Below are 23,534 nucleotides of genomic sequence, written 5' to 3'. Positions count from 1 at the left end.
CCGGGCGGAGTTTTGACCAGTCATGATCCAAGTAATAAAGCGCGGAACTAGGAACAAGTTCAGGCTTCCCCAAATTGTTCTCAGCAGTTTCCCGCCGAGGACATTTAGGTAGCAAACGGGAAAGGGACTGGTGAGGCTTCCTTAGCAGCAAGAGTTGGCCCGACCCCCAGGCGGAGCCAGCGGGAGAATGTGGGGCTCGAACTGGGCGGACATTGCAGCCACGCGGGGGTGAAAAACCCGATTTGTAAATCCGCACCAGCTGCCGCCTGCGTTAGGCCTTAAAGCGTTGTTAGCGAGGGTGGTGGGAGGTGCAGGTGGTCCTGTTCGTCCCTCTCATTGGTGCCGGGGATAACGGACAGGTATCCGCAGCCAGTCCCAACCGGAGCAAAGGGAGCTTCACGACAGCTACACGCTACCTGGTCCTGAGCGCGCGGAGCTTGAGCGCGGCGGCGGCTTCTTGGGGGGTGGCTAAGCGTGCGTGTGACGCCGCGCGCGCTCTCGTCCCCCGTCCCCCGTCCCCCGTCCCCCGTCCCCCGTTCCCCGTCCCCCTCTCCGCGGGGGCCGCTCCTTAGGTAAGAGCTGGGAGCAGACCCTTGCCTCCAACAGGGACGAATACTTTGCTGTTTTTTGTAGCCTACCCCTCATGCAACCCAAAATCTGCCAGCCAAATTCTCCTCAGGACAAGATTTTCTGATGTGGAACTTCAAGTAACGTACGCTGCAGCTTCATTTTATTTCTCAAAAAATTCCCTCCGCCGCCCCATCCCATAGACCAGGCCTTTAAGAAAGTCCCTCTTACCTCGATCTGGAAGCGAGCTCCGAGGGCCTTCCCCAGCCTCAACTAAACTTTACCGGGGTCCCCCGGGCCCTGGCTCACCTCGACACCATTAGTTCGCTCGTCTCCTTTAGGAAACCTTTCCAGACTGTCCCCCGGCGGGACCGCAGCCATCCCATTACCCGGGAGAGCCCAGGGCCCAGATGAAGGCAGAGAGCGAGGGCGCCCAGAGCGAGCCGACCGACTGCCGCCCTCCCCCGCCCGAGTGAAGTCAGGCAGCGGCTGCAGACACGGCTGTATTGGGAAGCGGAGGCTCCTACACAGTAGGAGAGGCACGTCCCAGACCCAGGAGGCCCGAGGACTCTGGACACAGCGCGCGCGGCCCGCCCGGGGCACAGTCTCTGGGGGAGCCCCGAGGGGCGAGTTAAGGCAGCTTGGCTGGAAGGAAGCGGGGAGTGGGAGTCCGCCAGCTCCCCCTGAAATGCTGGCTCACTGAGGGGACGGGCTTCTCACCTCCCACTCCTCTGTCGAGGACAGGGGGAAAGACAGTCAATAAATAAACCCGAGGCGAAAAGGGGCCTCGGGAGACTCTGCGAGTCGGGAAGGCTGGAGGTGCGGGGCGAGGGGGCGGTGAGAAGTCCTGAAGAGCGTCCAGCTCGTGGCCGAGAGAACTCGGGCGCTCCCCACGCTGGAGGCCGTGGGCCGCTGCTTTTAAAAGTTGAAACGGCCGCCGTTCGGGACGGCCTGGCGGGAGGAGGGCCCGACGAGGGGAGGCTTCAGGGACAACTGGGGCTTCTCGACGTCCACCCTTTTCAGGGCGCGGCCCCGGTAGCCCTCGGGCCGGCCCAGGTACAGGAGGTGCTTCCCGGGACCCCCGGAGTACCTGGAGGGACCTCCCGAGGGGACTCGAGTGAGCAGGGCAGGGGGGGCCCGGTGGCCGGAGAAAGGCAACTTCCGGCCTCCGCCGACGCCCAGCCGGGGAGCGGGGGCGGAGAGCGCGGGCCGGGCGGGGGCAGAGGCGCACCTGCCCTCGGGGGGCACGTCCAGCCTCAGCGGCGGGGCGCACTCGTGGGGCCTGGGGCTGGGGCCGCCCAAGAGGGCGGGGGCGGGCTCCGGCGGGAGGGCCCGCGAGGTTAAAGGGGCGGGGGGCTCGGCCCCCTTTCTGGGCGGCTGCGGGCCGTGCAGGTAGCGCAGCAGTTCCTCCAGGGTGGTGACTTCCACGGCCTGCCCGGGACAGCCGGGCGGCGGTGGCCTCACCAGCACGCGGGGCGCGGGCCCGCCCGCCGCATGCCCGCCCCGTGAGCGGCCCGGACCCTCCTTGGCGTTGTTCCTGTTCTGGTTCCACTCCCAGGGGTCCCCAGCGGCGCGGAGGTGCTTGACCGGCAGCTCCGGCGTGGACTCGGGGGTGGGCAGGCAGGCCAGCTCCGGCGGGGGCACGCCCTCCGGAGGCGGCAGGAAGGTGGTGTAGAGCTGCGGCGTCTGCACCGCGTCCCCGTCCTTGGAGGGCGGCGGGGGCTCTGGGCCCCCACCGTGGAGCCGGGCCAAACTGCGGAGGGAGAGAGGGCGCGGGAGCCCCGGAGTCTCAATGTCCTTGCCCCGACGTCGGTGGGCGCGGCGACAGGCACAGGAGACCAGGAGGCCAGAGGCTGAGGCGCCCAGAGCAAAAGCTGCGGCCACACTGGCCAGGAGGAGTGGGATGGGGACGGAGCGGGAGGCCGAGGCTGGGGGCAGGTCCCGGCGCACGCCTGCCGACCAAGAGGGAGGAGGGAGGCTCAGCCAAGAGGAGGCGGTGCGGGGGACCTAGGCCCAGAGGCGCCGGCAGTTCCCAGGCCTGACATCATTGTCCCTCCCGCTGCTACTCAGCCTCACTCCTACAGCCTCCACCATCCTCAGGATTCACCTCTCCTGACTCCTCAGCATACAGCCCACGCACTACCCCCTCACACTCAGGCCAGAGCTTGGGCCTGGGGATTCCCCATCCCACTTCTGGCCCCTGTAGCCATGCCAAGAGCAACTGCCAAAAACTGCTCGTGCAGGAGAACTCGGGGCTGGGATGCCCAATTCTGGGGAAGGGAGGCTCCAAACAGGCGTTAGTGAGCACCAAACACCATTCAGTGAGGGGCTTCGAACGCTCCGAGAATCAGCAGCCCCACACTTCACTCCTGTCTCTCCCAAGTAGCCCCCTTACCCCGAGTGTGAACTCCAAGAGTGGAAGACTGGGGCCGGGGGTGGGCATCACTGGGAGGACTGGGGGTCCCAGGGGAAGGGCCAGGACCCGGAAGCACTGGTGGCAGAGACCAGGTCAGAGCCAGTGAGGCTCTTGATCTCTACCCCTGACACCCTTCCAGGGGTCCTTCCTCCCTCCTGTGGAACCCAGGAGTCCAGAACGCCAGCCTCTAGTTTCTTCTGGGCCTGGGGAAGGGCTCATCATGCAGGACATTGATTTATTTGTTCAAAAAGTACCCTACTGTGTGCCAAGTACTGAGCTACATGCTGGGTATCTGGAGGATGCCGACCCTTTTCCGATACTCCCAGGGTATTCAGAATGCTGCTCTGCTGCTGCTACAGGACACACACTCAGGTATGTGGGCTGAGCAAGGGAAGGTGAGGTTGGGACAAGAGGACTCACCATAAGCAGAATCCCCAGGGCCAGACTGACTCCCAGTAGCTCCATCTATGAAGAAGGGACAGGGTGAAGATGGGGGGAAAGAGAAGCTTCATGAAGAACGGATGGGGTGACTGTGCCACAGAAGGAGAGAAGGACAAAAGGCCAAGCCTGGGATGGTGTCTGTGGCCATCATGGCCATGTGCAGCTTTGGCTGCAACAGCAGCTGCCTCTTCTGTTTACCTTGGCAGTCACCATGCTCCATGGATTCCTGGTTCCCAGCCTGATCCACATCAGTCCTAGGAGGAAAACGAAGTGGCTGTAGAATTCTGTACGTTGTCCCTATCTCCCACTCTGGCCCTCAGCTTGTCTTATTGGTGGGGAATTTTATGCTCAGGAAACCCAAGGACCCATCACTTACCCACCAGATCCCCTGATATCCACACAGCCCCTGGAGCTATGCCATCCACAGTATGGGTCCTGAGAAGCCAAACAGCTCCTAGGGAAAACGGAGGTGTGTGAGGCTGGATCCCTTTCTACTCCAGTCACTTTCCATTCTGCTGCCTTTTCCCACCCTGGCTTACAGGAGGCTCCCAGCCTCATTCTCTCCTGTCCACCTCAGTCTCTCCACACCCTGGTTGCTGCCCACCTTCAGAATGCTTGAGGTACTTAGGCACCCCACAGCCATCCCCTGTGTTTTCCTGCCACCCTAAAGACCTGTGTTTCTGTGCTCTTGCTGGCCCGGGGAGTTTGCCCACACAGGGCCTGGCCTCAGGCCCCTCTCACCTCTGACAGGCCCCATGCCGGGCACACCGGCTGAGAGGGAGGTAGACAATACAGCCAGAAAAAGCCACAAAAAGCCTGTGACCCTCAGTGTCCAGCTCCAGCCCTATGATCCGTCGTGCTGTTTGGGCTGTCCGCTTCCCACTGCACCTAGGATGAGGCCAGAAGGAACCAGAGATGGACAGATGAGGCTACCTTTTCCCTGAGTGAGTGGAAGAACAGAAAGCGGGGAGGCACACAAGCAACTGAGCACGACCCATGGAGCTGCCCTGCCCTACCACACTGTCCAGTCTTCTCGCCAAGCCTGTCTAGCCCAGAGCTCCCACCCTGCAAAAGCCAATGTTGATGTTTCCAACCTATTCCCGAATCTGCAGCTACTACCTCCCATCCCATCCCTGCTTTGCAGGGGGCCTGCCCTCCAAAGGCCTCACCGGGCAGGGCTGTAGGCATCAATCTCTTCCAGGAGGATGGGCTCAGGTCCCCCGGATCGCCCACCTGGGGGCAGCACCTTCAGCACTGTCCCATCATTGGAGCCAAGGAACATGACTGTGATGTTACTGTGGGGACCAGCCATGCCATCCACAGCTACTTGGGTCAGTAGGGCCCTGGAGGAAAGGGCCTCAGGTCAGGAAACCTGTCTAGTGGAAACCTGAGCATTTCAGGGAGAGCTCAACTGCCTTGGTAGCTGTGCCTGTGCCCTTCCCCCAGGCCCCCGGGTTGCCTTCTTAGCTCTCTCCCTTCTACTTTCACAAGTTCTTCCTCCCACCAATGCGGTTTACCTTGTTGGGTCAAAGAAAGAGGAGGGTGGCTGAGAACAGGGAGGCAGTGGTCAGTGTTTTTCAGCCCCATACCTGCTAGTGAGAGTGAGTAGAGGCTGATGGGTGGCAGGTGGTACAGCGGGGTCCAGCAGTGGGTGAGCCTTGATGAAGGTCAGGACATCATCAGGGAGGTCTCGGGAAGAGGAGAACAAGGCAGCTCCCCCTACTCCTGCACAGGATCCTGGCCTGGTGGGTGAATGGGAAGGGGCTGCCTTTGGACTGGGAGCTGGAGCTTAGTTAACCTCTGTGCCCCCTACTGCTCCCAAACCTGACTGGAAAGCCTTGCTCCCCCTCCACACAGACACTCATAGCACTGTCCCCTTCCCTGCCGCAGCTCTTCGGCCCCACTGCCACCCCACTATAGCTCCCCACCCTGAGGCTTGGACATCTCACTACCTCCTCACAATCCCATCTTGGGGGCAGACGCTGCTTGCTTCTGCCCCCACAAAAACAACTCCATCCTGGGTACCTGGGTGAGGGAACTCTGTCCTCAGACACAGGAGTCCAGGCCCCATCCAGACTCCTCTGCTCCTTGAACTTGCCCTCAAACCCACGCTCAATCTCATCCAGGTAGAAGGCGCAGACGGCAGAGCCAGGGATGCTGGAGGAGCCAGAAAAGATGCAGGATAGGTGCTGAAAGGAACTGCACAACTTCCCCCAGGAAGAAGTGGTGGCACCCTTCATACCACGTTAAGAGGTAGAGACTGAGGAGGTGGGGCAGCCACTGGGTGCCACACTAGGAGAAAAAATGGCAACACAGCAAACTGGCTTTGTTCGGAGGTTCCCTTAACTGCCTCATCAGTAGGCTGTGAAAGGGGAGTTTGGAGGCTGGTGAGGCAGGGGACAGATTGGGTCACACTAGTCAGCCTAGTACCAACCTATTGGTCTGGGTGGTGAAGACCCCAAAGAGAGCAGAGCGGCCATGCAGGTTCACAGGCCCAGTCAAGGCCTGTAAAACGTCAAAATAGAAAGTAGAGTCCCCAGGGACAGAGCAATTGAGCCGAAGCTTCAGGAAGGATGTCCAGTGGCGGTCCAAGGCCCGAGGCGAGCCGCCCATGTCACGTTTACATACTCGGGCTACGCGGGAGAACTGCACCTAGGGGAGGAGAGTGGAGTAGACAATGGTGAGACAGACCCACAGGGCCAGCTGTGTGCAAGGAGTGTGGTGAGTTAAGAGCAGTAAGGGGCTGGGCACGGTGGCTCACGCCTGTAATCCCAACACTTTGGGAGGCTGAGGTGGGTGGATCACGAGGTCAGGAGATCGAGACCATCCTGGCTAACACGGTGAAACCCCGTCTCTACTAAAAATACAAACAAATTAGCCGGGCGTGGTGGTGGGCACCTGTAGTCCCAGCTGCTCGGGAGGCTGAGGCAGGAGAATGGCGTGAACCCAGGAGGCGGAGCTTGCAGTGAGCCAAGATGGCACCACTGCACTCCAGCCTGGGCGACAGAGCAAGACTCCGTCTCAAAAAAAAAAAAAAAAAGAGCACCAAGGGAGCAATGTGAGGGGCACAGTGAATGAAGGGTATGGCATGGTAGGTCAACTTGGGTCAAGGGTGAGGGACAAGCAGGATGTGGGGTCAGAGGGCTTGGGGCTATTCCAAGTTGAGGGGTGAGAGTCCAGGGGATTGCTTTGTGGAGATTATGGTCAGGAGCTCTCCTCCCACTCAGACTGGCTCCTCAGGATCCAGCAGAACCCTCCAGCTACCCACCCTGATGCCCACCTCCTTACCCTCCCCAGCCGAGCATCCTCCACAGAGACCTCGCGGAAGAAGAAGTAGACATGGTCTCCATGCTCCAAGGCCTGGACAAAGTGTGGCTCTAAGATGGGGAATGACAGGAAAGGGTATAGAAGAGTATCTGTACCTGCTCAGAAGCTCCTGGTCCCACACCGCTCTCCCCATTGCATACATACACACTACCACACCATTTGCCTGCTCCCCGCCACAGTCCTCCCTCTGTGCCTCCTCCCCAATAACAGTCTCCTTTCCCCAGGCCCGCCCTGACCTCGGAGCCACTTGGAGTCATACTTGGCGGAGCGGAGTGGGGGCTGGGGCCCAAGGCTTCTGTAAACTACAGCATCACTGGCCTGGAAATCCGCAGCTGTGGCTGAGTACAGGCTGCCCTCTGGAGGGATGGGTGGAGTGGGGTCAGGGGAGGGCTCAGGGATCTGTATCCTGCCTCTTCTTGGGCCTCCTGCACCCCTACCTAGGCCTGGCCCTGGCCCCTACCTCAACCCTCCACTCAGGGGAATGGGGGAAAGACCCACTGGGAGAGGAGCTAAGGTGGGAGCTCCCTCCAGCCACATGCTTTCTTCTCACATGCCCAGTTGCACACCTGCAAAGATGGCCACGTTGGACTGGGTGGCATCAAAGGGGCATCGAGCCTGCCCACTCAGTTCCTCACCCTCCTGCTGCAGCGAAGTTATCTGGGGGCAGAGGGAGCAGATGCCTGGAACCTTTAGGGTCTTGGAGTCTGGCACCATAGCCTATTCCCTCCTGTCCCGTTGCCTCCTCCCCAGCCCCTCTGGACCCTTGCATTCTGGGCACTCCCATTCCCCAGCCGCAGTCCTTGGTCCTTTCCCATCAAACCCATTGCCCATCTTGGGGTCCCCCCAACTCCCATCCTAACCCCCACCCTCTCTTTTGTACCCCATAGCTGCGGCACACAGGGCTGAATGAGTTCGTTCCACAGGCAAGGAGCGTCTGGGAGTCCCAGGGAACAAGAACACGAATATAGTTGTAGCACTCGTCCTAGAGAACCCAAAATTCTAGGTCAGTGACAGAGGGTCCTGGGACTGAGAACAGGAGGTAATAGAAAGGTGGGCTTACAGGGCGGGCGTGGTGGCTCACGCCTGTAATCCTAGCACTTTGGGAGGCCAAGGTGGGCAGGTTGCCTGAGTTCAGGAGTTCAAGACCAGCCTGGGCAACACGGTGAAACCCCATTTCTACTAAAATACAAAAAAATTAGCTGGGTGTAGCAGCATGTGCCTGTAATCCCAGCTACTTGGGAGGCTGAGGCAGGAGAAATGCTTGAACCATGGAGGCGGAGGTTGCAGTGAGCCGAGATCGTGCCATTGCACTCCAGTCTGGGCAACAGACTGAGACTCCGTCTCAAAAAAAAAAAAAGAAGAAAAAAAAAGAAAGAAAGGTGGGCTACTCCTCTTGAGCCCAACAGAGCAATGTGAGATAAAGTCCCAAATAAGCTGTTTGCTGGCCCTCTGGCCTTCTGCAAATCCTTTGGCCTCTCTGAGCCTCACTTTTCTTTTTTGTGAGGCATGTAAGAGAAACTGAAAATCAGGAATTCTCTTTCCTTCTCATTTTCCCCTGTGGCCTGGGATGGAAAAAGTGTGAAGGAAATTGGGCATAGTAGAGGACCAGTTGGACAGAGACTGGGGGCAGAGTAATCCTCTCCTTCCCTCCACATTCTCGTCTCACTCCTTACCGTCAGCTTTCCCCGTACAGCACAGTTCTCCACATCTTGGCTTCTCCATGTTAGATACTGAAGGGATAAGTTGAAGAGGGAAAATCATGGGCAACTGGGTTCCCTCCTCACATTATGGCTCCTTTTGGATTCTTCTTCCCACCCACCTGACCCACATTAGACCTTTCCCAGCCTCATCTCCACGTCTGCACCTCTTCCCACACAGCCCCTCACCTTGCTGGGCACCAGCCCCTCCCCTTCTTCTTCGGCTTGAAGATCGAAGGAGAAAACGTGATCCCTGAGGGGGTAGGTAAGGAGGGGTCAGAGCCTAGTCAAGGCACCCCACTTTACCCACAGTCAGCTGTTCAGGGACAAACAGTGCAGACCTTCTGGCCCTCCCCCTCCCCCTTCCTCCATGCCTTGGCATTTGTGCTCTGGGTCCAAGCATGTCCACACCCCGTGGCTTGTGCACCTGCATGTGTCCCCTGCAAGATGCTACAGTGGCCATACAGGTCCTAAGTCTGCCCAGGAGCATGCATGTCTGCCCCACAACTGTGCCACGGCCAGTTTACCGGGCAGCCACTAGCAAGGTCCGGTTCAAGGTCAGGAATCTCTGAAAGTCCAGCCCAAGTTCTGCAGCCACAGCATCATCCTCCAGGCCCCGAAACCAGGATAATGGGGAAGTACCTAGAGGACACAGAGAGATAGGGTTCTGAGGATACCACAAACTTCCCCAACACCCTCTCCAACCAGATGAAACCCAGCAGTGGACACAGTGGATGTGTGAGGTTAGAGTGCCCAAAAGCTATTCTTAATACCAATAACACTGAGTACTTAATCTCTGCCAAACACAGTGTTAGCACTTTACACGCATTGTCTCATTTAATACATGGTCCTATGAGGTAGCTTTGGCCCCATTTTACAGATGAGGAGCCTGAGACTAGAAGCCATTTAGGAATTTGCTCATTTAGCTGGGAAGTGGCAGGTATCAGGATTCAGATCCAGGTCTGTCTGCCTCTGGAGTTGAGCCTAGTCCCTTCTTGGAACTGCCTTAGGGCTAGCAATTTCCTTTCACTCCTACCTTGTGCACTGTCCCACTGGAGCATTTATTCACTCCGTTTCTCCCAGCCCTCTGCACCCTCCCCTCAAGGCTCTTCACAGGCCACCTCAGCCCTCCAAGGTTTCTGCCTCCTCTGACCACCTCACCTCCAGCATCCACCTGGCCTGATCGTGGTGGAAACCACAGTCATCAGTGGTCAAAGGATAGCCAGAGTTCAGGGATAAATGATTTAACATTTATAATGTGCTCAGCTGGGAGCGGTGGCTCACGCCTGTAATCCCAGCACTTTGGGAGGCCGAGGCGGGCGGATCACAAGGTCAGGAGATCGAGACCATCCTGGCTAACATGGTGAAACCCCATCTCTACTAAAAATACAGAAACAAAATTAGCCAGGCGTGGTGGCAGGCGCCTGTAGTCCCAGCTACTCGGGAGGCTGAGGCAGGAGAATGGCGTGAACCCAGGAGGCGGAGCTTGCAGTGAGCCAAGATCACGCCACTGCACTCTAGCCTGGGCAACAGTGCAAGACTCTGTCTCAAAAAAAAAAAAAAAAATTTATAATGTGCTTGGAGCTGCTTCTAGCACATAGGAGTGTTTGCTATTCTTATATATCCCTCAACAATTACTCCCAGTAACCCAACTGCAGTTCCTCTATCCTTAAAATTACTCTAAATCCTACAAATATAACCGGAACTGCAAATAGATAAAGGTTCTTCTCAGAAAAAGTGGGTTTATGTTTTCTATCATGGTGGGCTTATTGGTGGTACCAGTGGTAGAGAGGCGAGTAAGAGGTGTTGGGAACCACTAAACTAGTATTAGACCTTCTCTATGTAGCTAAGAATAACAGCAAACACATATAAAGCATTTACTTTGTGCCATACAGTCTTCTCAGCACTTTACATGTATAACCTCATTTAATCCCTAAATAATTCCATGAGGTAGAAGACTTTTGTTTTTTGTTTTTTGAGACGGAGCTTCACTCTTGTTGCCCAAGCTGGAGTGAAATGGTGCGATCTCGGCTCACTGCAACCTCCGCCTCCTGGGTTCAAGCAATTCTCCTGCCTCAGCCACCCGAGTAGCTGGGGTTACAGGCACACGCCACCAAGCCTGGCTAATTTTTTGTATTTTTAGTAGAAACGGGGTTCCACCATGTTAGCCAGGCAGGTCTCGAACTCCTGACCTCAGGTGATCTGCCCACCTTGGCCTCCCAAAGTGCTGGGATTACAGGTGTGAGCCACCGTGCCCGGCTGACTTTTTTTTTTTTTAATTGGCTTTTTTTTTTTTTTTTTTTAAAGAGATGGGATAGGGGGTTGGGGGGTGGGATGACTCTGGCTGTGTTGCCCAGGCTGGACTGCAGTGGCTATTCACAGGCGCCATCACAGAGCACTACATCCTGGGCTCAAGTGATCTTCCTGCCTCAGCCTCCTGAGTACCCACCACTGGCTCAGAATACTATTATATTCATTTTACAGCTGAGGAGACTGAGACAAAGAAACGTTAAGTAACTTAACCAAGGTCACACAGCTAGTGAGCAGCTTGGCAGGGATTCAAACCTGCTAAGGTTTGGTCTAGCTGAGAGTCTATGTTCTTTTTTTTTTTTTTTTTTGAGACGGAGTCTCGCTCTGTTGCCCAGGCTGGAGTGCAGCGATATCCGCTCACTGCAAGCTCCGCCTTCCAGGTTCATGCCATTCTCCTGCCTCAGCCTCCCGAGTAGCTGGGACTACAGGCGCCTGCCACAATGTCCGGCTATTTTTTTTGTGTTTTTAGTAGAGACGGGGTTTCACCGTGTTAGCCAGGATGGTCTCAATCTCCTGGAGAGTCCATGCTCTTAACCTCCACACGATGCTGCCTCTAAGTGAAGAAACCAGGCCCAGGGATGAGAAGCAGCTGGCAGGAGGTGTCAGCTCACTCTACCTGTTTCCTTCTTTTTGCTGGTCTGGCTGTTAGCTTCCTTGAGGCTGGGAGCCTTCCTGCACCTTGCCTCCCACACAGGGGGTCTCAGTCTCTAATTGTTCACAGAGATGGGGCAAGGTAGGTACTGGGCACTCACCTTGAAGGTCAGAGATCAACAGAGGGAGGGGGTCCTGGGGAAAGGCGGCCTGAGTATGGGGAAGTGAGAGCAGCAGCAGCAGTAGCAGCAAGGGCATGAAGTGGGGGGCACGGGGCATCCTGTGTGGGGCAGCTCAGGCCCCAGGGGGTGCCCCCTCACCCATAAGCCGGCCCTGAAAGGGGAGACAGGGAAAAGTGGGGGAGGAGTGAAGTTCCCTCTCCCCTGAAGCAAGCCAGCAGGCTCCTCTCCTGGTGTATCCCCAGAAGACCCTGTGGGGTGGGGGAAAAGAACCCTCTCTCCAGCACTGCCCTAGTTCCAGCCAGCTGTCATTGTCACTCAAAGCCCTTCCCTCTGCAACTGGCCCAAACTGGCTGGTGTGAGGCCTGCATGCATGACCCCAGGTAAGGACAGGACACACCCACCCCCATCTCAGCTTTTCCTCTTCTCTCCTGACTGGGTCTGGGACATTCAGTAGGTGACACCTCCTGGCCCCCCTCTTGCTAACCCCTTCTCAGCTATAATTAGAGACTGAAGCCTTAAAGTTATAAATAGTGACTCCTTGGCACTGGGAGGAGGAAAAGGGCACCATGTCTGACTCCCCCTCCCTCCCAGACCCCCACGGCACCCTGGGAGCAATGCAGGCACTGCGCCTAGGCGGGGGCAGCTGTGTGGCTGACACTGTCCTTTCTAGAGTTGAGGAAGACAGAGTTGGGGGAGGCAGCCTAGAGGTCACTGTGCTGGTCTAAGCTCATGCTTCGGGGGCCCTTCCCACTGCTAGGGAAGAACTGAGTAGGGAGGAGAGTTGGTGGGGGGGACTGTCTTCGCCAAAAATGAATCTGCATCAAAGCCAGATCAGAGGCTAAATTTAGCTCTGGCTGCAGCTGTCTGCCCGACCACTGTGCTACCCCCTCCAGGCTCTCTAGCCCCCTGCTCCTTCCCTGGCTCCTAAGAACCAGTGCATGTACTTGAGGGGGGAAGAGCAGACCCACCCCCTATGAGAAGCCAGGGGTACAAGGGACTAGTGAAGCAAAATGGCTAAACGTGCCCCTCTTTCCCTTCCTTCCCTCATCTGCCTCTGAAATTAAAATATAAATTATTCAGTGACAGGCAGATAATTGTAGCCCAAAGTCCAGGAAAGGATGGATATGGTGGAAGAGATGGTGAGACACGTCTCCTTCCACCCATCAGCCTCCCTCAGCCAAAAGACCCTGGCTGGGGCCCACAGTAGGAGGTATACACCAGCTTCCTGCCTTCCCCTAAAATTGAAGTGAGGGACTTGGTCGGCTCCAAAAATCAGGTCAAGAAGGGTGAGACTCCTTTCTTTTGTGAACAGATAACTATCCTTCACCAATCCATAGTTGCCCATCCCACCGTGTCCCCTAAAACAGACCCTAAGCTTCCAGGCCAAGCCCCCTTCCATCTCCCCAGTAATTCTACTCTCCCAGCCAGGACCCAAGTGTCCCCCCACCCCCAATCCAGCATCACTGGTGGGGAGGCTGACGTCAGGTGGGGCCCCAAGACAGCTGAAGAAAGGAAAAGAGTAGGAACACCTAATGATGACCCCCCTTCCCCAGGGCAGAGTAGCAGCTAGCTAACGACCCTCTGGTGTTGAAAGGCTGGGCCTTCCTCCCTCCACCGACATGTTTCCGGATACTGTTGTTCCCAGGGGAAGAGAAAGGAAGAGAAAGGGACATAGCTTGTCTCTCATCCTCCCCAACCTGCTCTCCCCACCACCCCCCTGCCTCCAAGTTGCCCTGAGCAACTGGTATCTTCACCCTGGAAACAACTTTGGTCTCTGGCAAGTGGGGAGAAGAGCCAGCCCCTCTTTCTGCTCCCTGCTCATGCCTGCTTCCACCCCCTGCCCTCAGGAGCTGCTGCCCTTTCCTTACCTGGGTTGGTGACTCCTGTGGGGGCTTGAGGGGGATAGGAAACCTCTGACCTGATGGAAGACAGGACAAAGGAGAGAAGAGACTGCATTATGCTCCCCTTACCACATCCCTTACAAGTAAATGTAAACATTCAAGAAAAGTCTGCTGACGCTTGGGTAGGGGAGATGCTGCCTTGAAAATGGGAGGGGGCTGATGACACTTCTTAATAGTTTGGTTACAAAGGTGCTGGTGGCTTTATGCCCAGAGATGTAGGGGAAGGGGATGGCCCCTTTCTAGAAACTGCTAGAACTACAGGGCTAGCCTTGGCAAACAGGGTCACTGGGAGAGTTTGTGGGGCATGGCGACCACTCCCATGTTAAGGCCTTCAGAATCCAACAGCCTTCTTAGCAAAAGCGCCTTAGCTAGGGACAATAGAGGCTAATTTGCATCTCATTTACATGCTCTTCATTTCCAGGCAAAATGATCTGATAGCAAGCACCCTCAGCCCTTTCCTTCCTCCCTGAGAGAGCAGGCTATGCCTCCCTTCCACCCAGTCTACACACACACACACACACACACACACACACACACACTCACACCCCACTTTAGGCTGGATTAGTCCAGTCTCTAAAAACACTTGGCTGGCCTTTGCATTGGCCCTCTAGACTCAACTATGATACACCTTTAAGAGGGCTTCTTGTAGCTGTTTCTGGGGAGCAGCATCTGGTCAGCTCCTCAACTCCTGGCCTGGAGAAAAGATCACTCTGCCCTGGAAGAATCCTAGCTGCTTCACACACCCCATCTGAAGCACATGGGAGAGACCTGGCCGACTCTCCCCTTTCCAGATCCTCCCGTTGCTGGGAAGAGGAAACAGCCCTTCTCTCTCCTGGCCCCGAAGCCACCTCTGGGGAGTGGCTGGGGTCACAGCTAGAGTCTAGGAGAGCTGTGGAAGGGATGGAGAAGGGGAGACTGGGCTGGGGACAATAGCAGGAAGCCTTTGGGCTGGTCGCCCGCCCCAGTCCACCTTCCTCAGAGGGAGCAGGGTCGCGCCAAGGGGCCTGTGGAACCGGAGCTTTACTTTCTCCAAGCCATTTCCCCCACTCTTAGCCCCACACTCAGCACCTACCCTCCTTCCCACCCAACCCCCAACCAGGACAATCCAGGTGTCTAGAGCCTCGAAAAGAGGTGGGCCTAGGGCCAGGGGCTCGACGTGTCTCCCCCTCACCGGATCCGGGGCTCCGAGGAGGGGCCGGTAGCAGAGTCTGGGCCGGGACCGGGTCCCAGAGCCACGTTAGCGAGAGGAGGGGCTGGAGGGGCCTGCAGGCGCAGACGGAGAGGGGATGGGAGCGGGGGTTGGGGAGCGGAGGCGGGTCTCCCAGGCCAGGGAAACAGGGCCAGAGGCTGAGAACCGACGAGGGCGGGCCTGAGGCCGGCGCTCAGTGGGGACCGTGGGCTCAGGAGGCAGTTGCCAGCTCGGATGTCCTCCTTGGGAGACCTCAGTCTAACAAAGCCCCGGGCAGAGCGGGCTGAAGGAAGGAGATAGGCGCTGGGACCGATGTTGCTCGAGGGCCCCATTCGCCGCCTCTTTGCACGAGCCAACCCTTCAGAGGGTGCTCAGATTCCGGCTTGCACAAGGACAGAGGAGCACCCGTGACACAAAGTCCGGAACGATGCGCCCCTCTTCCCATCCCTTCAGGGGCGTCAGGAGGGTCTAGTTCTCCGTGGGTCTCGGAGCCCTAGTTTCCTTGCTGGGAAAGCAAGGGGCCAGGTTTTCCACCCTCTCTACGGAGCGCGCCTCAAATAATCCCTTTTCGCGCTTCCCAGTCCAGCGGGATGCGACTGGACGAAAGCCCAATTGAACGAGGTGCCCAGACTCTGCTCTCACCAGTACAGTTACGCGGCTCGGCCACTGTCCCTCTTTCCTCCCTGCACCCCAATTTCGTTGACCCTCTCCGTCAGCCAGGCACACCGGGCGCCGATACCCTCCCTGGTCCCCTAGCGCTTCAGAAGCTTGCCCCCCGCCGGCCGCGCCCTCCTGCTCCCTCCCCGCCTCCCCGCAGCCCCTTCCCTGCCCTGGGTACTTGCTCCAGGATTCGGGTCAGCGGGATCGAGATCGCCGCGGGCGGCCAGCGGCCACGCGCTGCGCCGAGTTCGCAATCCGTGGTTGTGCTCAGGCGAGATGCGATGAGCGTCCGAATTGGATGGTGCTTGAATTTGGGTTCCGGGGCGCTGTCGGGAGAGCCCTGGGTCCAAGTCCAGCCGCGGATCCGCGGAGGAAAACAATGCGACCGCCCGGGGCTCTGGGCTCGGCCCCAGCGGCCCCGCCCGCCTCCCAGCCGGGCCCACCTCCTGCCCGCCTTTGGGTCGCCGCGACTAATCCCGCCCTCGGAGGGCGGCTAGACACCGCCTTCTCGTCACCTCTCCGCCAATAGTGCCGCCCGGGGAGGGGCGCCAGGAGCACCGTCCACCCAGAGGGCCAGGCCGGGAGGCTGAACTGGAGACCAGAGACAGACGCGAGATGGAGAGACCCACGGACAGTCGCCGACACCGGGCAGAGGAAGAAATACATACAGAAGCAGAGACAGGCTGGCACAGGAGAGGCTCTGGGGAGAAATTTCACAAGAGAGGAAGAGGAGCTGGGAGGAGAAACAGACAGGAAACCTGGGAGCCTCGCGGGGCTGGGCTGGGCTGTCAGAGCCTGCGCGATCCGTCCTCCCTTCCCCTCCTATACGGCTTGGGCGACCTTGCTCCCGAGGGCGCATCCCGCATCTCCCTGACTCTGCCCCCAACTCTCTGTTGCTCCTCTCTATGTGTTGTCCCTCTGTCTCCTTATTTCTCCCCGTAGGCCTCCTCTGGTTCGTCCTGACCCGGATAAGGAGGCCTAGCATGCGCGTGGGGGCTGGAGGCCTGGGAAAGGAAAGGAAGGTGTCAGCAGGAGGTTTCCCTTGTTTCCATGATCTCCTCCCCTCCCACCTCTACAAAGCAGCATGAGTTTGGGCCACTATGGCAAGAACTAGCTAGCAGTCAGGCTGTTGGGTAATGGAAGAGGGCAGGTGAGAGAGGCTGAAGCCAAAACAGATGTGGAAATCAAGACTGACTCAGAGAAAGACACAAAGAGTAGCAACGCTAAGACCTGATAAAGTAACCCACACAGCCTTCCTGCCCCACAGACATACGTCCCACCTTTCCTCAGAGGACCCTGACATCCCTCCAAACAGCAAAACTGCCCCTTCTCCCTCCCCACCCTTCATAAAGCCCCTGGGAATGTCAGTGAGGAGGAAGAATAAACTACTACAGACAGGATTGCTTGGTACCTTGGTATTGCCTGGTAGGATTCTTCTCTATGTGGGGCTGGGACAAAAGACATTCTCAAAATTCTCCAGGAAAGTGGGTGGCCTGGGAGACACTGGCATTCTCAGATAGTTTTATCTGACTGAACACTTCTACCCACATCTTGGACTCTGGACTAGAGGAAAGGAGTGGGAAGGGGTTTGCCACTTTAGGCCAGACTTAACTGGACTGTGATCAGGGAGGGGAGTATCAACAACTAGGCTAAGCCCCACAGCGAGTACGCAAGAGACCTAAACATACTCACACATGTGCACACACACACACAGAGAAAGAGAGAGAGAGACAGAGAGACAGATTTAAGGCCAGGTGAACCAGTAAGATGAACAGTAACTCAGTAAAGTCAGATCTAAAAAAATAGAAGAAGATAAACAGGGACAATATCTACACAGAATTAACGGCCGAGGGATCTTGGGTCCAAGGCAATTCAGCAAACTGTCAGACAGTTGGGGCTGTTTTAAAGGCTGGAAAGAAATTTTCAGAGAAAGACACCTCAAAATATAGAGGCACTGAGAGGTTAAAAGAAATCTCCTCAGCTCCTAGCACAGGGTTTAGGTACTCAGATACATGCTTATTGAATAGATGAGTGAGTGGGGATTAAGGTGTAATTCATTTAAAGTTTTAGGACCCAGCTCAAATCTCAGTTCAATCCAATAAGTATTAAACATTTACTTGAGACACAATCTACTACACAATCCACTGTGGGTTGTGGTTCCAGACTTTAAGAAAATGATAATATATTTGAATTAAAATAAGATTTGCACATACTAAACTATTAAAAAGTCTAAACTATTAAAAAGTACTAAATATTAAATATTTAATAGTACTAAACTATTAAAAAGACAACACCAAGTCTCAAAAGAAAAGCTACATTGAACATAAATTTCCAAATGTGCAAAGAAGACAATAAATATTCTCCGAAGACTGCACAGAAAGATGCTGGATACATTTTATCATGAAGGACAGGAAAACTTTGGTGGGAGTTGGCTTGGTGCAAAAGAAGAAAATGTTCCCGAGGGACACAGCTTCAGCAAAAGCTTTTACTTGGTTAGCAAGGAGCCTGCAGCATGGATAAAAAAAAGGTCCTGTGAGGCTGGTGTGTGGGAAAGGCACTAGTTAGGAGCAAGGGGAGGGAAAAGGGGAAGACAAATTACAGAAGGCCTGGAATGACTAGGTGAGCTGGTTAAAATCATCTGACAGGAGTAGGACGTCATTTTACATTCTTGAAAAAGGGTGCAACTTGTATTTTTTTATTTTTTTAAGCAAGAAGACAGAGACCTACTAGCAAGTAAACAAGGTTTAAAGGTGAGGGGAGAGGGACAATCAGACAAGGGTGATGGGAACAGGTTTAGAAAAAAATATATGAATCTGAGAGCTATTTTGAAGGACAAATCAAAATGACTCTCTTGGCTGGGCGAGGTGGCTCACCCCTGTAATCCCAGCACTTTGGGAGGCCGAGGTGGGCAGATCACCTGAGGTCAGGAGTTCTGAGACCAGCCTGGCCAACATGGAGAAACTCCAGCTCTGCTAAAAATACAAAAAAAAAAATTAGCCGGGTGTGGTGATGGGCAGCTGCAATCCCAGCTACTCAGGAGGCTGAGGCAGGGGAATTGCTTGAACTCGGGTGACAGGAGATTGCAGTGAGCCAAGATCATGCCACTGCACTCCAGCCTGGGTGACACAGAGGGAGACTCTGAAAAAAATAAAAATAAAAATAAAAAACCTCTCTTCCTACTCCCTTAGTGTTTTGAAGAAAATCACACAGTCCTGGCTGGGTGCAGTGACTCAGGCCTGTAATCCTAGCACTTTGGGAGGCCGAGGCGGGTGGATTGCCTGAGCTCAGGAGTTCGAGACCAGCCTGGGCAACAATGGTGAAACCCCGTCTCTACTAAAATACAAAAAATTAGCCAGGCGTGGCGGCGTGCACCTGTAGTCCCAGCTACTGGGGAGGGTGAGGCAGGAGAATTGCTTGAACCCAGGAGGCAGAGCTTGCAGTGAGCCGAGATCGCACCACTGCACTCCAGCCTGGGCAACAGAGCGAGACTCCATCTCAAAAAAAGGAAATCACACAGTCCCACAGATTGGATTGGAAAAGCACTCTCTTCCAATCCCCAGGGAGATATTTCAAACTTCCTCCTTTTTTTGCAAGTTCCTTTCCTTACCATTTCCTTGTTCATCTCAGGAAAACCCTCATCCGTCTTCAGAGAAAACAGAGATAATAAAGTGAGAATTCCACCAACTTTTTGCTCCCTACAGATATACTTAGCTGCATCATGTCTCTCTCATCCTAGTGAATGCCATCCGTATCACCTGTCAAAGGTTCACCTATGACTTTACTATAAGTTGTATGCAGTCCCTGGTTGTCTATCTTGCTCAACACTGTATCCTTTCCTTGTAGCATAGTGCCTGCACACAGAAAGTATTAACTTAAAAAAAAAATAGAGGCAGAGTCTCATTGTGTTGCCCAGGCTGGTCTTGAACTCCTAGGCTCAAGTGATTCTCCTGCCTCGGCCTCTCGAACTGCTGGGATTACCAGCGTCAGCCACCATTCCCAGCCTTAACCTGTCCTTTTCTACTGATATTTTCCCCTTAGCATATACACATGCTCAAGTAATTCCCATGATTAAAAGGAAAACATTCCAAACTTTCTCTTGATCCTTGTCTGCACCCAGTCATCACTCAATTTCTCTTCCCTTCATAACTAAGCTTCTAGAGTTACCTATACTTGCTATATCCATTTTCATGATTCTCATTCTCAATCATTTTAGTTTTTGTCCCCATCAGTGCACTGAGATTGCTCTCATTAAGGCCACCAATGACCTCCTGGTCACATTCCATGAACAACTCTTCAGTCTTTATCCTTTTGCCCTCTCTGTGCCATTTGACCTGTTGACTCCTCCCTCCTTGAAATGCTTTCTTCTTTTGGCTCCTGAGGTCCCTCTTTCTCTTAACAGAGACTAGGGGCTTAATAAATATGTATTTTTAATGAATGGATAGTTTCACTTCTATTAATATGGCTTTTCTTTTCTTTCTTTCTTTTTTTTTTTTGAGACAGAGACTCACTCTGTCGCCCCAGGCTGGAGTGCAGTAGCATAATCTTGGCTCACTCACTGCAACCTCCGCCTCCTGTGTTCAAGCGCTTCTCCATCTCAGCCTCCCGAGTAGCTGGGATTACAGGCGCCCACCACCATGCCCAGCTAATTTTTATATTTTTAGTAGAGACAGGGTTTCGCCATGTTGGCCAGGCTGGTCTCGAACTCCTGACCTCAAGCGATCTGCCCACCTCAGCCTCCAAAGTGTTGGGATTACAGGTGTGAGCCACCACACCCAGCCTAATATGACCTTTCTTAGCCTTCTCTGACCTCTCTAAATGCTGGTGTTCCCTACGGTCATGTCCTTAGCCACCTCTTTCTTCTCTACCCATTCTCATTGGTCAAGATAATCCGACAATGAGAACAGTTACAAAACCAACAGTTACAATAAACTGTTTTTTTTTTTTTTTTTTGAGATGGGTCTCCCTCTGTCACCTAGGCTAGAGTGCAGTGGCTCACTCGGCTCACTGCAAGTTCCGCCTCCCGGGTTCACACCATTCTCCTGCCTCAGCCTCCAGAGTAGCTGGGACTACAGGCACCTGCCACCACGCCCGGCTAAATTTTTTTTTTTTTTTTTTTTTTGTATTTTCAGTAGACATGGGGTTTCACCGTGTTAGCCAGGATGGTCTTGATCTTCTGACCTCATGATCCGCCCGCCTGGGCCTCCCAAAGTGCTGGGATTACAGGTGTGAGCTACTGCACCCGGCCACAATAAACCGTTTATATGTTGCTTACCATAAAATCTAGGTGTTCAACTCAGGTCTTTCTCCTGAGTTCTAGACTCATGTATACAATTGCTTATTGGATACTTCCATTTGGATTTTTCATGTTTACCACTTAGTCTAAAGACAGGAAGTAGCCAAGCGCAGTGGCTCACACCTATAATCCCAGCACTTTGGGAGGCCAAGGTGGGCAGATCACCTAAGGTTGGGAGTTCAAGACCAGCCTGACCAACATGGAGAAACCCCATCTCTACTAAAAATACAAAATTAGTCGGGCATGGTGGCGGGCGCCTGTAGTCCCAGCTACTCAGGAGGCTGAGGCAGTAGAATCACTTGAACCCGGGAGGTGGAGGTTGCCGTGAGGCAAGATCGCGCCATTGCACTCTGGCCTGAGCAACAAGAGCGAAACTCCATCTTAAAAAAAAAAAAAAAAGACAGGAAGCTTGTCTTTTATCTTTTTATCCCCAGCACTTAATTGTAATGCCTGGCATACAGTAAGTAGAGGAAGAAATAAATGCATCAAAGATTAAAAACAAACAAACATCCTATGGCTCAGAGGAAAAACAACAACAACAAAAAACAAAAACAAAAACAAAAAACAAGCCAGGTATGGTGGCTCACTTCTGTAATCCCAGCACTTTGGGAGGCCAAGGCAGGCGAATCATGAGGTCAGGAAATCAAGACCATCCTGGCTAACACGGTGAAACCCCGTGTCGATTAAAAATACAAAAAATTAGCTGGGCGTGGTAGCGTGCGCCTGTAATCCCAGCTACTCAGGAGGCTGAGGCAGGAGAATCGCTTGAACCTGGGAGGCAGAGGTTGCAGTGAGCCGAGATCGTGCCACTGCACTCCAGCCTGGGCGACAGAGTGAGACTCCATCTCAAAAAAGTAAATAAATAAAAATAGGACAGGCACGGTGGTTCACACCTGTAATCCCAGCACTTTGGGAGGCCGAGCTGGGCGAATCATGAGGTCAGGAGTTCAAGACCAGCCTGGCCAACATAGTGAAACCCCGTCTCTACTAAAAATACAAAAATTAGCCGGGCATGGGGGTGTGCGCCTGTAATCCCAGCTACTGGGGAGGCTAAGGCAGGAGAATCACTTGAACCCAGGAGGCAGAGGTTGCAGTGAGCCGAGATCATGCCACTGCACTCCAGCCTGGGCGACAGTGTGAGACTCGATCTCATAAATAAATAAATAAATAAATACCCCAAACAAAAAAAGAGTAAAAGCTGTGAACTATCTCCAGCTATGTCAGGCTGACTTACTTGACTGCTTTAAATCACACTAAACTTACTCTTTCTGAACTGATATGAGAGTATTGATCTTAACCATGGTAAAACCTCACCTAAAACAAACATCGGACTGTTCCATCCTGAATACTTTTCCAACTAACTGAAGTTTATCCAATTAAGTGCAAAATATCTTCATTTTGCTTCAAAGTAGAAACTGCTCAAAAAAGTACTATTCACTTCCTGTAGATTATACAGTGGAAAGAGCACCATTGAAAGTCATTGAGACTTAGCTAGATTCATCTCTGGAGTACGGCTTTGGATAAACTACTTATCTCTAAGTCTGATTCTGTCTTCTGTAAGTGGACATACTACCTTCCTGCCTACTTCTTAGGATCAAATAAGATCCTGTAGGTGAAACATTTTGCAAATTCAAAAGTGTTTTGCACATTTAAGATACCATCATTTGGCCAGGGTACACAGTGACTCACTCCTGTAATCTCAGCACTTTGGGAGATTGAGGCAGGAGGTCTGTTTGAGTTCAGGAGTTCAAGGCTGCAGTGAACACTGTGAGCCACTGTACTCCAGCCTGGGCAAGATAGCAAGACCCTATCTCTAAAAAACATTTGTGGCCAGGCGCAGTGGCTCACGCCTGTAATCCCAGCACTTTGGGAGGTCGAGGTGGGTGGATCACGATGTCAGGAATTCAAGACCAGCCTGGCCAAGATGGTAGAAACCCCGTCTCTACTAAAAATACAAAAATTAGCCAGGCATGGCAGTGGGTGCTTGAAATCGCAGCTACTCAGGAGGCTGAGGCAGAGAATCAGTTGAACCCGGGAGGCAGAGGTTGCAGTGAGCCAAGATTGCACCACTGCACTCCACCCTGGGCGACAGAGTGAGACTCTGTCTCAATTGAAGAAAAAAAAAAAGAGAGAGAGAAAATAAAAGACTTCCCCATGAATGAAGTAAATGAACATTATAACATGTGACTCCTATGTTACTACCATTTTCCCCTCATATCCTGGTTCTTGGATATGTTTTGACTTTATTCTTTCAGCACATATTTATTGACCACAGTATGTGCCAAGCACTGTGTAGACACTAAAACATAATCTGAGCTCAGTGGGTAGACAGTTAATAAAATCACAAATTACAGACAGGCGCTATGGCTCATGCCTGTAATCCCAGCACTTTGGGAGGCCAAGATGGGCAGATAGCCTGAGGCCAGGAGTTCGAGACCAGCCTGGCCAACATGGCGAAACCCTGTCTCTACTACAAATTCAAAAATTAGCCAGGTGTGGTGGCAGTGTAATCCCAGCTGCTCGGGAGGCTGAGGCAGGAGAATCACTTGAACCTGGGAGGCAGAGGTTGCAGTGAGCTGAAATCGCATCACTGCACTCCGGCCTGGGTGACAGGGACAGAGCAAGACTCTGTCAAAAAAAAAAAAAAAAAAAAAGAAAGAGAGAGAGAGAGGAAGGAAGGGAGGGAGGGAGGGGAGTCTGAAGCTGGAGAGGAAAACAGGTAAAGACTAGGTAGCAGAATTCTGAATCCAGAAGTTATTCTTGTATTTGCATCTTCTTATATTTTTATTCCCTTTATTCTTTTTCTTTTTTCTTTTCTTTTTTTGGAGACCGAGTCTCACTCTATCACCAGGCTGGAGGGCAGAGGCGCGATCTCGGCTCATTACAACCTCTGCCTCCCTGGTTCAAGCGAATCTCCTGCCTCAGCTTCCCGAGTAGCTGGGACTACAGGCGTGTGCCAT

At 53.9% G+C, this 23,534-nt stretch overlaps 1 protein-coding gene across 9 annotated transcripts; it reads right to left on the bottom strand.

Moving 5' to 3' along the window:
- Nucleotides 1-713: 713 nt before the first annotated feature.
- Nucleotides 714-16,181, bottom strand: SEMA6C (semaphorin 6C). 9 transcript variants are annotated; one of them, XM_055358193.2, is made up of 20 exons: nt 15,464-16,181; nt 13,400-13,449; nt 11,511-11,682; nt 8,976-9,090; nt 8,638-8,701; nt 8,425-8,481; nt 7,632-7,733; nt 7,318-7,408; nt 6,988-7,107; nt 6,713-6,801; nt 5,859-6,076; nt 5,450-5,581; nt 5,014-5,166; nt 4,594-4,767; nt 4,166-4,312; nt 3,801-3,878; nt 3,623-3,678; nt 3,404-3,448; nt 2,963-3,058; nt 721-2,519 (listed from the first exon to the last, which is right to left on the bottom strand). In XM_055358193.2, exons 3-20 carry the CDS (start codon nt 11,626-11,628, stop codon nt 1,486-1,488), a joined length of 2,889 nt encoding a protein of 962 aa, XP_055214168.1. In that variant the 5' UTR covers nt 11,629-11,682; nt 13,400-13,449; nt 15,464-16,181; the 3' UTR covers nt 721-1,485. The 9 variants fall into 9 exon arrangements, with proteins under 9 accessions (XP_018877703.1, XP_063549300.1, XP_055214167.1 ...); XM_019022158.3 differs by lacking the exon at nt 2,963-3,058 and having other exon boundaries at nt 714-2,519; nt 15,460-16,176; XM_063693230.1 differs by lacking the exon at nt 2,963-3,058 and having other exon boundaries at nt 714-2,519; nt 15,464-16,176.
- Between the last annotated feature and the right edge of the window lie 7,353 nt (nt 16,182-23,534).

The sequence above is a fragment of the Gorilla gorilla genome, chromosome 1 (assembly GCF_029281585.2).
Source record: "Gorilla gorilla gorilla isolate KB3781 chromosome 1, NHGRI_mGorGor1-v2.1_pri, whole genome shotgun sequence".
Lineage (NCBI taxonomy): Eukaryota > Metazoa > Chordata > Mammalia > Primates > Hominidae > Gorilla > Gorilla gorilla.
The sequence above is the reverse complement of the archived record's forward strand: the minus strand, read 5'-3'. Positions and strand labels throughout refer to the sequence as shown.

What these genes read in the sequence shown, in the direction of transcription:
- SEMA6C (XM_055358169.2), bottom strand. Translation starts at nt 14,953, where the DNA reads ATGGGGCCCTCGAGCAACATCGGTCCCAGCGCCTATCTCCTTCCTTCA. An exon ending in CAACGTGGCCATCTTTGCAG is followed by an intron (nt 7,108 to 7,317) that starts GTGTGCAACTGG and finishes CCATCCCTCCAG; the next exon opens with AGGGCAGCCTGTACTCAGCC. An exon ending in TTCACCACCCAGACCAATAG is followed by an intron (nt 5,582 to 5,858) that starts GTTGGTACTAGG and finishes TGGCTCCTCCAG; the next exon opens with CATCCCTGGCTCTGCCGTCT.